Source organism: Mus musculus, chromosome 8 (genome assembly GCF_000001635.26).
Source record: "Mus musculus strain C57BL/6J chromosome 8, GRCm38.p6 C57BL/6J".
In the NCBI taxonomy this organism is placed as follows: domain Eukaryota; kingdom Metazoa; phylum Chordata; class Mammalia; order Rodentia; family Muridae; genus Mus; species Mus musculus.
Window position 1 is genome coordinate 75,029,956 of NC_000074.6, and position 15,097 is coordinate 75,045,052.

The following is a 15,097-nucleotide window of genomic DNA, read 5'->3' on the forward strand; positions in this document are numbered from 1 at the left end:
TGCCACAGCTGAGTCCTTTCTCCTTATTTACAGTCAAACACGCTGGACAACATTGCATACATTATGCCTGGACTGTGACTTCCAAGACGCCTGGGACAGAAGACTGTCTACCCCTTCGCTAGTCTATGTATAGATGACTGTTCCAGACCCTCCACTGACCTCTGGGTGTAGGTTTTAAATTTTTATAATCTATATATACGTATATAATGTACAGTATATACATAGGATATAACTACTTTGCTTTTAATAATTTTATGAAATGGCAAAGGTTTAGCTAAAAGGAAACTTTAGCATGAATGTGGGCTTGGAATTATTTTTTTGTGAAAAAAAAATCTGCCTTAAAAAAAATCAGTGTAATTTGGGGACTAGGGGCTTATTCTGGGTGCCATGTATATCTCCTCATAGACTGCTAAAATGTGATTTTTTTTTTTTTTCCAAGCTTGGGTTTACCTCCAGACCCATCACTGACCATTTGCCTTACCTGTCTTATAATCAGAAATGTAGTAAAGATCTTGGGAGGAGGCCAGCTGACTACAAACTTTTGGACATGGAGTAACCTGGGTGGGGAGGTGGAGCTTAGGTGGACTGGGTAGGGGACTCATTCCAATTCCTACTAAAGAGATACCTGTGTCTCCAGTTTTATTGTAACCACGGTTCCACAGAGTCATCGGTACCATCTATAGCCTCAGCTATGTGATTCTTGGCAGCAGAGAAATAAATACCTTGCAGAAACCAAAGCTGTTGGTGCCACCTGTTGAACCTGCTTGTCTGGCCAGCAAGGCTTGGTGTATAAAAACCAAAGCTGCCATCTTCCACTAGCAGCATTGGTTGCCCAACAAATCCTGAGGATTCTGCTGCTTAGCTGTTTGGTGGTTCTTGGTTCAGCTCTGGTTCCCCTGGTGGGTACATTGTGCTCTGCATTCCACACAGAGCTGGATCACAAAGAAGTTCTTGGTTCTCAGGAGGGTTATCTATATGTGCGTGTGAGTGTATATTTTAATTATGTGTATTTAACTCTTTAGAATTTCTTAGATTTTAATTTATCCTGTAAATTTCTGTATATATAATTTAATAACAAGCCTCCACCAGCAGGAGCATGTGGAGCATACAGATTTGTCATTTCTTAATGTCTGTCTAAAAGCTCCAAGACGTCCATATGTTAAGGTGTTGTGACTCAGAAAGGAACTTCATGGCCCTCAATAATGTTAGGAAAGTGAAATAGAAAGGAATGTCACCATTCCTAATTTCCCTTATTCCCAAAGACCCAGACCTGCTTCCCCATTAGAGAGAAGATAGCTGAGTGCTCCAGGGTTGCTTGGGAACTCGGTGAGAGATTCCCTTCCCTGCCAAAACCAAGCTGAGTTAATAACCATGCTTTCTTCTAATGGCCTGGATGGAACGAGGCAGCATCACAGTAAACCTTTGGGGACCATGTAGCCAGCTGGCATCCTAGGGAACTCCTTCCCATAGCCCGACTGCTGTCACAGCTAAGCTTCTCACAGGACTGTGTCAGCTCAGAGCAGTTTTGAGATTTAATCTGAGAAATAGGGAAAGGAACAGAAATATGTGGGAACTGAAATCAAGCAGAGCAGAAATTTCCATTTGAGTTAACATGTCAGAACCTCATTTGACCCTGCAGAAGTTTCCTGTGAGAAATGGTATCAAGGAGAGGCCAGGGAAGACATGTGTGGTAGAGGAAGCAGCCAGTCCTCCATTGCCCTTGCTACAGACAGTAGTGAACTCCTAAGGAGAACCGGCTTTTTCGGGTTTGTTTTCCTCTGAAGCCTAGCCCTGTTGTATTTGTATTAAAGATTTGTACACATTTGTATAATAATCTGTACCTTGTGGTATTTGGTACTATTAGAGGAAAAATTTTGGATTCAGGCCTTCTTGCTGTTTTTATATCATTGTTTTATTTTGTTTTTTTAAATAAATCCTAGTGGTTTGATCCAAATCCTATTACAGTTGTATAAAGAAACAATATTTTGTACTTATATTAAAGATCTCATTTTTAATATTTATAGTCCAGTCTTAGCTGTCTTTTCCCTAATTGGGCTAATCGTAGTCGGTATAACTCTACTCTACCCTGACATTTCTCTATAAGGGAGTGGGGGCTGAAGAGATGGTTCACTGGTGAAGAATATTTCCTGCCCTTGATAAGGACCCAAGTTAGATCCCAACACTCATCCAATTGAATGTAACTCCAGTTTCAGAGGATCAGTCACCCTCTGTAGCCTCCTTAGGCACCAGCACACAAGTGCATATACCCACACAGAGGTACACACACACACACAAACACAAAATTTAAAAATTTTAAAACCAAATCCTGAAATAAAGGTCAAGTTACCATGTTCCTATCTATCCTGGGCCATGCAGCCCTTGGGTCTCAGGTTGAACACACCTTATATGTAAAGGCTCTCAAATATCATTTGCATGTATTATAAAAGGAGAGAATATGATAGTTGTGGCATAGCAAATGAAACCATTTAAAATATTGCTATTGGCCTAAATCAAAAAGTATCCATCAATCTTTTGTCAGAGTTGCATGAAAATTCTATGCCAAAAAACAGACAGTTCATATCCCAGGAGCTTTCCAGAGTCTTGTCTATTTTAAATAAAAAAAAAATGTGATGTCACCTCCTTGTCTCTGAGTCAACAGCCACATGGCCTGAAGTGAATATGTGCTAATACTGTGAACATTGAAATATGGAAATTTGACCTTTCATGGTTAAGGAAAAAGTTAATGGAAAAACAAAATGTTAAAAGTCATAAGTAGCAAAAAAAAAATAATAATAATAATAAGGCTGCATGCTATGATGCACATACTTCTCCAATTCCAACACCCCAGGGATCTGAGTTTGAGGCCAGACAAGGGATATTGTCAAAAAAAAAGGGGGGGTGGGGGGGACTGCAGCACCGGGTTTCAGTGTGGCAAAGTCCTAGGTATGAGCCCTGCCAAAATGGAGGAGGAAGTGTGATGGCCCACAGTACTTGTTTAATCTCAGATTAAATGTGGTGAGAGAATCGATTCCTCCACGTTTTCTTCTGACCTCTCTGTATGCACCATGGAACACACACATATAGAGTTAAAAAAAAATTTAAAAGTTTAAAACATAATGCCTTACAAAGATACAGCAAGGAGGAAGCAACCATTACGGAATGCCTTATGAGTGATTTTCATGTCACCTCAATACTCTGAAAGCATTACATTATGGATATTTACAGCTGAGGGGAACAGATAAGGAAAAAGCACTTTTCCGGTTTGCCAGGTGAGAGCCAAGGCAGATGAGGTGGCTTATGAGGTGAAAGCATTTGCCACAGGACAGGCAGTTCATTCTCTGTCTCAAGAGAGCAAAAACCCAGGCCCTTGCCTCCTCTGGCTCTTGGAGCGGGGAGACATCAAATGGAAATTTCGAGTCCGACTTGGGCAAGGAGGCTGTCATCCTCAGGGCTTGGTCCCCAGGACTAAAGGCTAAGACACTAATACTAATACCTGTCTGAGTATGCGTAACCTGACCCAGGTCTTTCCCTGGCCAGAGACCCAGTTTCAGGATGTCAAGACTTCCAGGCTCCACAGTGGCGCGCACTGAAGCTTCAGGGGCGTGGCTTAGAAGCCGGCCCTCCCAGGCCCCGCCCTGGTGTGGCGTCAGCCACGGCCCAGGGGCAGCCTAGTAGGGGGCGGGGCCTCGTGGCTGCGCTCCAGAGCCCCCGCCTGCCGGCACCACCCCGCGGGCTGGCCAACGGGTCACGTGGCGGGTCGGCGGCGCCGGCGGTTGCTGTCACCTGATTCTGGGAGCTGGTGGCAGCGGTAGCCGCGGCAATGGACTTTCTCCTGGGAAATCCGTTCAGCTCTCCGGTGGGACAACGGATCGGTGAGTCCCCGGAGCCGCGCGCAGTCCCGCCCCTGTGTGCCGCTCTGGCCTTGGCCCTGGGACCTGTCGGAGTCCGCAGTCTGGCAGACAGGAGGGAGGCTAGGCGGTGAGGCTGGCGCGGCGCTCTGGGCTCCGCCCACCCTATGACCCACCTGATTGACAAGAACACGGGCCAATCGGAAGTCTTATATGGGGATTGATGCTTGATGTAGCCAATAGGCAGTGGAAGGAGGCGGTCCTGGGCGGATGTGGTTCAGCCAATGTGTGCGTGCTGGGGTCCGAGTAGAGGGAGAAAGTTTGGGTTAAAGGGACTGCTGTGATGAGAAGGCGTTGGGCCGCGCCACCACCGGGCGCGCGCAGACTAAGAGCCCCTCCCGGGCTGGCGGCGTCTTGATCATTCGCCGCGTCACCGACTCTTCACATTCCGAGACGCCGGGGTGTCTAGGTTCGGCCGCGCCTCTGTCCCCATGGTCGGGAGTCTCGGGTTTATGTGACGTCGCCCCCGTGATGGTCCTCGCCCATAGTTAAAGGGTCATGGCCCAGCCTTCCTGGACTTGTTTGATCATTAAATGCATTAATAAGATAGCACTGAGGATGTTTCCTGGCACATGGCTAACGCCTGTCATTGTCAACGTGTTACCACCTACTGGGGCTGGAGCCCATGGGAAGGTGCCGGCTCCCAGCACCTACTCTCGGGCAAAGGCCAGGCGGCGACGTTTCCCCAGGAATGGGTGGTCTGGGCGTGACATCCATACCCCCTTACCTGAAGGGTCCCGACGGCATTGTGAAATTGGGAAGGCCGAATCTGAAAGCTAAGGCTTCCCCTGAAACTGTTAACCCAGCTCTGTGTTGTAACCAACACTGCAGCTGTTAGTAGCTCTTTTGAGGTTCTCATCAGTTCTCTGCAAGGGAGCTCTGATGCCTGAAGCCCAGGTGCTTCACCATAAATCGTTGTTTGAGACCTGGAAAGAGAAGGCAGTCTTCTTCGCAGATTTCCTATGTAAAACAGGCAAATTAGTCTGGCCTTCAAAGCCAGCCTCAAAGTCCTGAGACTTTTTGGATAAAGTCTTTTGGGTTCAGTCTTTTAAACTGCCTGTCAGTTCAAAGCTCAGCATCTCTCCTGCCCTGAAAGTTGCCTGCCTTGGGCAAGAAATACTTCTGATTAAGAGTACTGCTACATCAGTACCTCAGAACACTGACTAAATCTCACTGCTGGACCCTTTCTGCCTTGGGGTTCATGTCAGACCTATCCAAGACTCAGATGGGCAGGTGTAGGGTTCCCAGTTCTCTTTGCAACTGGCTGGGAAACCACACGTTTTGAAATTTCCCACCAGAAGCAGTGGTTCACATCTGTAATCCTATACCCAGGAGACTAAGACAGGAGGATTGACACAAAGTCCCAGGCTAGCTGATTCTGAAATTAGTTGCAGGGTAACATAAGCTGCAGAGTAAGACCCAAAACCAAGTGAATTGAGACAAGATGGCAAAGCTGTAAAAGAGCCAGGTATGGTGGCACATGCCTATAATCCCAGCATTCAGGAAGCTGACACAGGATGATTTTGAACTCAAGTCCAGCCTGGGCTACAGAGACCCTAACTTAAAGAACAACAACAGTATCGGTGTTACATACTCTTCCGTGTATAGAGATAGAAGCACTGGAGATTGAGTCTGCATTTGTTTTTGAGACAGGGTCTCGCAGTGTTGACCAGGTTGGTCAGAAACTTCAGGACTCAAGAAGTCGTCTCCCATCAGCTTCCAAGTAGAGAAGACCTGACTGGCTGTGATGATTAATGACAAGCAGGTTTTAGCTGCTTGTATTCTTATAATCCAAGCCCCTCTTTGCTGCAGGAGTAAAGTGGTGTCTTCCCAGGTCTGCTGACTTCCTGCCCTGAGAGTGGAGTCTCATAGAATTGGCATCCTAGAGGATAGCAGTCATTAAGTGGTGTTAATCAGAGCCCAGTGTCACTGGCCTCACAATTCACAAACACCTTGATAATTGCTGGTCTCACAGTCTGGAGTGCTGCCATGCCACATGCTGCCATGAGGAGTTGGGCTCATTCCTGGAAGCACTGGGCACCATCACCTCCTCCCTAAGGCCATTTCCCAACTCCTCATCCAATTTCTGCTCTTTTGTTCTGTCCTCAATCTATTACCAGTAGGCACAAAACAGCTCTAACCTCAAGAGAAATCAGAGATAGTTCATCCTATCCCTGGATCAAATATGAATTGCCGTGACCCAAGAACACAGATTCACATCACACCGAATAAGAGATGATTTCCTGTTTTTGTAGCCACAGAGAACAAAAGCAAGCTATAAATCAGACACTCAGGTTACAGCAAAGCATGAAAATCTATGCTACATGTCTCAGGTGCTAGCTGATGACATTTCTAACTCTTGGGTTGGTGGACACTAGTTTTCTAAGTTACCTGGTAAGTCACAGAAATGTTAGGTCAGACACAGAGATGAGCAATAAGCAGTTACTAAATGATCTAAAGCAAGGTAATTTGTCTCAAGATCTGCAGCATTCCAACTCTCCACAATCACACGGTTGTAATCAACCTTCTAACATCTTTAACACAGGTATAGCTCTCCTGGGAACTTCAGTTTGTAAACTTGAACTCTCTTGCTTGAGGGAAGTTATAAGAAAGCTGGTCCCTCGGTGAGTGACTGTGCAGTGAGAGGGTATGGAAAGCAGCTCCTGCTCTCTAGTATTCCTTTTCCACCTCCATCACACTGATAGCATCACTGTCCCTGCAAGTCTGTCTTCAGCTTGGCTTGAGTTGAGTTCAATCCCTCCCTTTCCTGATGCCTTAGCTCCTAGAAGGAGGTGAACAAAAAAGAAAAAAGGAAGGATGTGGCTGGTCTTGAGGATGGGGGAGGAGAATGTTTATTGTAAATAAAAGAGAGAGCATGACCAGAGGCATCTGGGAGAATCCAGGGTGAGTGTGAGTAGACTGCGCTGGGCCTTGTGCAGAGCAGAGAGGGAGCAGAGCCAGGCCAAGGGACCTGAAAGGTAAAGGTAGATGAAAAAAGGCCAGATAGCCAAAATTACATTGTACATTGTATAGGGAAGGAAGTCTAAGCTAATACATGCGCTGGAAAAGTTTAGGGCAGGGGTTGGGATGTGCTAGACAGGGGGGCCCTGCAACAGGTAGGGACTGAAGGATGCTGGGAGAACCTGACTGCCAAATCCACTTTGATATGTTAAATAGGCACCTGAGGCCTATTTATTTGTGCCAGGTTTGAGACCTAACTGGAGGGAGAGAAGCCTAGCTGCTCAGGGTCACACTTAAGACCCAGTGCTCTCTCTTGCCCTGAACACACCAGTCTACTCAGGTCCTAGTTTGAATTTATATTAGCAGAACCCTGCAAAATTAATCTGTGCTACCACAGATTAGAGATAATGATGAGTTTTCACCCACCTCCAAGTCACTCAGGCCAACTCCAGGAGACCTCCACAGGGGCGCCAGCAGGCTGTGGGCCTGAGGGTTCAGTGGCTTATACCAAGTGGTAGCACAGAGTCCTCTTTCAAGAGGACAGAGCTTACTGTAGAGGAGATTTCCCCCTTCCATTTCTGGCTGTCCAGTGATGCTTAGACGCCAACTGCAGATGCCCCCACAGATATGGGCAGTTCCTGGGTACCAGTCTCAGGGAGTTAGGACACTGGAGCTCAGACTGAGGCCAGACCTGGGCGAGGAAGGCAAGATAAAGAGCATACACCTATAATCCCAGTACTCAAGAGACTGAGACAAATCAATTGCCATGAGTTTGAGGCTAGCTTGGGCTACAGAGACAACTTGTGTTTTCAAAGTGCACACACACACTCACATACACACACATGTGCACATACAGGTAGATCTGTCCTTGGATTCCCAAAACCTCCTCAGCCCCATAGACATGAATCAGAAATTAATGACCAGCATCAGGGTCCTGGGGCTCCTTTGGAGCAGAGGCAGGAAACCCACAGACTAGACTGTGTTGTAGCTGTTGGGCTGGCTCAGGAGAGGTGCTCTCAGTCCCTGTCTGCTTCTGACTCTTGCAGCCCTATCTATAATGGAACACAGAGGCACCCCCACTCCCTCTCCTGCCCAAAGGACTGGTGAACAGCAGCTGAAAAGCAATGGAAATGGGGACGTGTTAGTGCTACATGGCACAGAAAGGTGATGTGCTATTCCAAGAGGAAGTCAGAGCCAGGCGGCAGCCAAGCCTAGACCTGTCAGAGACTGGCTAGGTAGGGGTCAAAGAAGAGAGCTTCAGAGGACTCTCACTTGACTGTCAGGGTGGACTATACCAGGCTTACTCTCCAAAGGGCCACACAGTAAATCCTCAAGACTTCAGAGGCCATCTGGTCTCTTAAAATACTCAACAAGATCATTGTTGCAGAGAGAGCCAAAGACAATAGGTAAAAGAATAGGTGTGGTCATGCTCCAATAAAACTATATGACCATGTATTTGAGTTCATGTCATTGCTATGTGTCATTAAACATTATTCTTCTCAGGTGTGGTACTGCATGCCTCTAATCCCAGTACTCAGGAGGCAGAGGCAGAGGCAGGCTGATCCAGGCCAGCCTGGTCTGCATAGGGAGACCCTATCTCAAAACAATGTCTACGTAGGGCTTTGCCTTGGCTGGACAAATTCTAGTAATGCCCAAGGTGACCTTGAGTCAGAACACTAGCTTTGTTACTTGAAGTAGGTTACTAACCTCACTATCTCTGGTTCCTCCTCTGTAAAAGGAGGCTAATAATAGCACCTGGCAGGTGGGGTTGCTGTGTATATACTGTGTGGCATTTGAAGCACTTGGTTTGTGCCTGCCTGACCAGAGGCATCCACAGCTGTTAGCCCTGGGGATTCTTGTAGGTGGTGTCACTGTTCCTAGGGCACTCTTACTGACAGAGCTAAAGTAATAATGCAGGACCCTGACTCCAGTCCAGCTTGTGTTTTGGTCTTTGTGTCATTGAGATATGAGCAGTCACTGGCTGGGTGGCTGCACATTCACAGGCTGGTCAGGTTTCAGGCAGTGGGGTGGAGCCAGTTCTCCTGGGGATTGAAGGCTCAGCCTGACTGTGGATTGAACTGGTAAATAGGTTTTGTTCCCACATGGAACACTGAGAAATAAGAGTAAAATCCTAAATTTCTGGTCTTGGGGGTGGTGTTCAGGCAGCTAAACTAAAACTCTCAGTATGTAGCTAACTTGGGGCTGCCATTCCATAACTGGAATTCAGGACACTGACTCTAGCCCTCTGACGAGGTTCTGATCTAGGCCAGGGCTCTCAAACTGCCACATTCCTCTGCCGCCTCCTGACCTTCTGTATCTGTGTGCCTCCTTTATCATTTCCATGGTGCTTTCCTTTAATTGCCTCGTTTAAGCTCCTTTAGTTCCATCCTTCATAATTATGTCCATGATGTCATGACAGCAAGCACCCTTACCAATGAGCCATTGCCCTCCATCATGTGGATGATCCTTAATCAGTGAAGACTTCCTTAAAGGATTGGCATCCCCAGAGCAAGGGAAACTCTGCCAGCCACACGTCTCTGCAGTCTTGTTAGTGCGTGCCTTAAAGTTAAAATCAGTGAGCCCACTGGTATATGCACACTCATTTATTTATTCTCTCCCTCTCTGTCTCTGACTCTCTGTCTCTCTGGCTCTGTCTTTCTCTCTCTGGCTCTGTCTGTCTATCTGTCTGTCTGTCTGTCTCTCTCTCTCTCTCTCTCTCTCTCAGTCTTCCATTTCTCTTATATTTTGTGTGTGTGTGTGTGTGTGTGTGTGTGTGTGTGTGTTACATGGTACATGAATGCACATGTGTGTATGTACAGTTCCGTGTGTATTTGTGTACCTGTGTATGGAAGTCAGAGGTCAGAGTTAAATGTCTTCCTCGATTGCTTTTTTGAGAGTGGCTGTCTCATTAAGCCTGGTGCACTCCAATTTTGCAGACTACCTGTCCAGTAGCTCCTGGTGTTGTCCTGTCTCTGCCTCTCCAGTGCTGTGGTTACATGTACACACCAGATACCCAGCTTCTTATGTAGTGCTGGGATGGGAAGCCACGTCATTATGTTACACAGCAAGCACTTAGCCTTACCTTGTTTCTCCATTTCTCTGAGCCCTAACATATCTCAGAGCTCTCTCCACCTCCCATACTCAGGCTGTCCTCACATCTTGCTCAATCATGGGTGGAGTAGAGAAATGTCACCAAGAGTCAGCCCTTGCATTCATGGTCTTGGTCCCTCCTGCCTGAACAGTTTAGGAAACCCTCCTTTGTGTAACCAAAAGTTTCTTCAGCAAGAACTTATAGTTAGTTACATCTTCTTGAAAACTGTGGACTGAGGAAACAATATGCTCCTTAAGGTATTTTAAGGTTTCTCTTGTGGCCTGTGGTTTAAAAAAATGACAGGGGAGAGACAGCCAGGGTTTTAAGAAAGGACATTTCAGCAACTTAGGAAACTGATAGAAGTTTCCAGGCTGGATCTAGAAGGAAAGAATTGTTGATTTGGAAAGTAGGCTTCATGACAACTTGCTGACTAGAAAGAAAAAAAAAAAAAGTTGGCTACTGTATATAACTTTTAGAGTATTCTTTATGTGAAGGTTTGAAATTTTGGGCTGGTTTGTGGCTGATATTTTTGGGGTGAGTAACATTTGTTTTGGTGCTGATGCTGCAGTCAGTGGGCACAACACGCTTAACCTGCATCCTTTTTTTTTTTCTAAAGATTTATTTATTATTATACATAAGTACACTGTAGCTGACTTCTGACTCACAAGAAGAGGTGTCAGATCTCATTACTGGTGGTTGTGACCCACCATGTGGTTGCTGGGATTTGAACTCATGGCATGAGGAAGAGCAGTCAGTGCTCTTACCTGCTGAGCCATCTTGCCAGCCCAACCTGCATACTTTCATCTCCTTCTCACAACCCTTGGGAAGTGGGTACCTTAGGTGCCCTATTCTGCAAAGGAAGAATGAGGCTCAGAAGGGCTAAGGCATTCACTCGGGGTCACACAGCCACTGACTGCTGAAGTCAGGACCTACAATGCAAATTGTCTATTCACATCCCATGTTTCTAGTCTCCCTCCTCACCACTGTCCTGCAGGACTGAAAGGGACTCACTGGTCTTCTCCATGAGTCACAGGGTATTCATCTTGAGTGATGTGTGCACTAGTGGCTCCTGTCTTCCTGCATCTTCCATACCAATGTCCTCCTCAGGGCAGGGAGCTCTGCTGAGGGTACCAGCAGTGTAGATCTCTTTACCAGGAGAACAGAGCGTACAGGTACCTTCCAGGGACTCCCACTTTGTTCAAGTAGCTAGGAATGAGTGAAGAAGAGGGACTAGGAATGCAAAACAGTGTGAGCTTAGGGAGATCGTCTGTCACAGTAACAGGTCAACATGGTGTTCATGAATGTCATAGAACAGATATCCACAGAACCCTAGTATCTATTTTGGGCAAATTAGTTGCAGCCATCTCCTTGAGGATTCCCACACTGCACTTCTAGCTGCACAGCTAGTCTGCATCTCAGAGGGTTGGTCATTCAGAGTGGCTGGATAGAATCATGTCCAGAATTGACTTTCATTGGGAACAAGGATGTTAGGTTAGAGGGCAGATTAAGGAACCTGGACCAGGTGTGGTGGTGGCACATGCCTATAATCATAGCACTTGGGAGCAGAGGCAGGTGGATTTCTGAGTTCGAGGCCAGCCTGGTCTACAGAGTGAGTTCCAGGACAGCCAGGGCTACACAGAGAAACCCTGTCTCAAAAAAAAAAAAAAAAAAAAGAAAAAGAAAAAGAAAAAGAAAAGAAGAGAGAGAGAAAAGGAAGGAAGGAAGGAAGGAAGGGAGGGAGGAAGGAAGGAAGGAAGGAAGGAAGGAAGGAAGGAAGGAAGGAAGGAAGAACAAACTTAGAATCTTCTGATAGGTTGCAATTTTATCCAGTAGCTATGAGGGATCAGGAATGCCAGGGTGGTACTTCTCCTAACCACAGTGCTGTACAGGTGACCGTGCTAAAAATACAGCAGGAGCATCACCCAGTTACTTAGCAAACAGGTCCTGCAGGCTTCATCTAGTGTAGAGAACTTGGAGACTCAGGAGACGGTGCCCTCAGATCCACTTTCGCCCTAATGGAAGGGACAGACAGACCAAGAAACCAACACTGTACCATGTTCCGAGGAGTCTACTAGACAGAGCTGAGAGTTGCATTCTATGCAGAGTGCTGGTGTAGGAGCAGGCAGGGAGATGGCAGGGTACCCAGAAAGTGATCTGACCTTAATGCTGGGCAAGGAACTGAGTTAAGAGACAAGGGCACTGTCCCAGAAGAATTGCGCATGTTCAAAAGTCCAGAAGGCTGAGTGCGGGCCACCAGGCTGTTTCATTCCAGGTAAAAAGCTGAGCTGTGTAAGGTGCAGATGCATCACAGCACTTGGGTCCTGACTGCCAAACTCCAGGAAACCAGGACACTAGATTCATACTGAAGGTACCTACAACAGCACAGCCACCCTGTAGGAAAGCCAGCCAGTGGGGCCTGATAGTGTAATCCCAAGCAGCTTGCCCTGCTTTGAGCCACTGCCAACAGGAAACCTGACCAATAGAGCCTGAGCCTTGCATATGTTTACCTATTAAGAAATTTGGGCGCTGGAGAGATGGCTCAGCGGGTAAGAGCACTGACTGCTCTTCCAAAAGTCCTTAGTTCAAATCCCAGCAACCACATGGTGACTCACAACCACCATGAGATCTGATGCCCTCTTCTGGTGTGTCTGAAGTCAGTTACAGTATACTTATGTATAATAATAAATAAATCTAAAAAAAAGAAAAAAAGAAAGAAATTTGGAAGCTGGGTAGTGGTGGCGCATGCCTTTAATCCTAGCACAAAAGAAGAAGTTTGGAAAGACGCAACTTTCCACGGACTGGCAGCTCATTAATGTCCTTCTCACAGGTCTTCCTTGTTGTGAGCTTGGAGGCAGAGGAGTGAGTATAACAAAGAATACCAAGGTCCAGGCCGTAGAGCTGAACTGCACACCTGGCAGCCTGGAGACTCAGTACACTACTGCACAAATACAAAAGGGCCCTCTCCTCTCTACTACCCAGAGTGTGGGCTGGGAGGGTTATGAGCTGGACAGGGAGAGGTGGCTTTCAGCAGGCAGAGCAGAGTGGCCAGCACTCTGGGGTAGTAGACACTCTTCAGCATTGGCTAACCCGTCAGCTAGGGTGCAGGAGAGGAGGGTTATAGAGCTCTGTGAGTGCTGGTCTTTTGATCCTTGTTTTCTGGTGATCTCATGGTACTGGAGGAGGCTGGTGAGGTGATGGCTAAGGATGGATGTGGGTGAGGTAAGGGTTGAATGTACATCAACAGACTCATTTCCTCTTCTGCATCCAGCCCTACAGCTAGCTCATGTGCTGACTCAGCCTCCCTTCCTGCATTAGCTGCCATAGCCTCCATTGGGCTGCACACTTGCTGATGGTAGGGCCTTGTTGACCTTGCTTCCTAATGTCTCCCCAGAGTCTGGACATGTTTCAAGACATTTGGGAGGCATGAAACCATGGCTACAGGTCTGTTTGAGCCTATAACCCAGGTGGGAAGCAAAGGCAGGAGGATCAATACAAATCCCAGGCCAGTCCTGTCTTACAGAGTAAGCTCCAGGCCAGCCTTGTCTACAGTAATTCCCAAGCCAGTCCTTTACACAGGAAGTTCCAGGATATCCATATCTACAGAGTAAACTCTAGGTCAGCCTTGTCTACAGAAGAAGTTCTAGGTCAGGGGAGTAATAATAAAGCAAGATCCTTCCAATAAACAAATAAACAAATAAATAAATAAATAAATAAAGTGGCTTTGAGAAACAGACTTTTTAGAGTGAATCTCTGCTTTGCAGCTTACCAACCATGTAGCTGTAGGCAAGTCTGAGCCCTCTGTTTCCCCCCACCCCCAGTTCTAGCCTGTTTTGAGGGGAGTAAGTGTCACTGTGTGTAGGACATCCTCAGTCCTATGTTAGGTTCGTACTGTGCCCAGCGAGCATGTATGTAAGGATGACCTTCCCGACAGCACTCAGGGATGTGAAAGAAGGGTTCAGAAGGAGGGGACTCTGTATTGACTCTTCCTCTCACTCTGAAGAATTCGGGTCATGACTCTTGGAAGCAGAGCTACAGATAATTAATCAACAGAAAAGAGAGCTATTTAGAATTGCACTGAAGAGCAGGGAATGGGATCACAGTTCCGGCTTGGACAGGTAATGGTGCCGGTCCAGAGTTAGCCCTGTCACAAAAGCCCTAGCAGCTTCCGGCCTGTGCAGGCAAGGAGACAGCCGATATGGCAACAGGAAGGCAGTTGGTCATAGCTGTAATGCTATCTGTACTCCACTGAGCACCCACAGAATGATTCCAAGGGACAGGAGAGCAGGGCTCCTCTGGGACCACAAGGGAAAATGTCCTGCCAGGGATTCTGGGTCACCGCTGAAGATGAACAGTTTGGAGGCAAGGGCAAGCACCCAGCAACTACCCAAATACATGAATTTTGGCCAAGGCTTATTCCTTCTTGTTGTCTCAAGATGTTCCTCACAGCCTTCACATGACTTCAGATAGTTGACTGCTGAGGAGCTTCTTCTGCTAGGAAGAAGGCAGGCTCAACCAGATCTGACACACAGACACATGACCCATAGTGAACATGTTTGCGTTAGGAGGTATGGTCAGCAGGCCAGAGCCACTGCCCAGATCAAGTCACTAAGTTGCCTCTGGGCAGAACACACCTGCATCAAACCCAACACAGGACTAGCTGCTGATCCCAGGACTGCTATCCTTGAGCATTAGCAAGCTTATAACGATAACAGAGACCTCCAAGAGCTAGGAGAAAAGAGCCACTGCCCAGCAGCCCTTGAAAGTCAGCCAGCAGCTAGAGGTAGAGGAGTCAGCTATGCTCTGGGAAGCTGGTAAGGGTTTTTATTCCCTTCTTAAAATAGCAGGTTACGCCAGGCAGTAGTGGTACATGCCTTTAATCCCAGCACTTGGCAGGTGGATCTCTGAGTTCGAGGCCAGCCTGGTCTACAGAGTGAGTTCCAGGACAGCCAGGGCTAAACAGAGAAACACTGTCTCGGAAAAAAAAATAAAGAAGAGAAGAGAAGAGAAGAGAAGAGAAGAGAAGAGAAGAGAAGGAAAAAAGAAAAGAAAAGGAAAAAAAAGAAGAAGAAGAAAAAAAAACAAAAACAAAAACCAAAACTAAAAACAAAATAGCAAGTTACTTTCATGTTTAAAAACA

General features: G+C 46.9%; 2 protein-coding genes across 10 annotated transcripts in view; both read left to right on the top strand.

Moving 5' to 3' along the window:
* The window catches only part of Hmgxb4 (HMG box domain containing 4), a 38,329-nt gene extending 36,306 nt beyond the window's left edge, over positions 1–2,023 (top strand). For all 5 annotated transcript variants that reach the window (NM_001316753.1, NM_178017.2, XM_006531362.4 and 2 more), the window contains one exon: positions 34–2,023. In NM_001316753.1, the coding sequence (NP_001303682.1) occupies positions 34–78 (45 nt within the window). In that variant the 3' untranslated portion in view covers positions 79–2,023. The remainder of the gene's footprint in view (positions 1–33) is intronic.
* A 1,663-nt stretch (positions 2,024–3,686) lies between these two features.
* Positions 3,687–15,097, top strand: part of Tom1 (target of myb1 trafficking protein) — a 36,480-nt gene continuing 25,069 nt past the window's right edge. For 2 of the 5 annotated variants that reach the window (NM_001136259.1, NM_011622.3), the window contains exon 1: positions 3,731–3,872. In NM_001136259.1, the coding sequence (NP_001129731.1) occupies positions 3,821–3,872 (52 nt within the window). In that variant the 5' untranslated portion in view covers positions 3,731–3,820. Of the gene's footprint in view, positions 3,873–15,097 lie in introns of all 5 variants that reach the window. The other 3 variants (XM_017312661.2, XM_006530843.3, XM_006530844.3) reach the window with 3 other exon arrangements.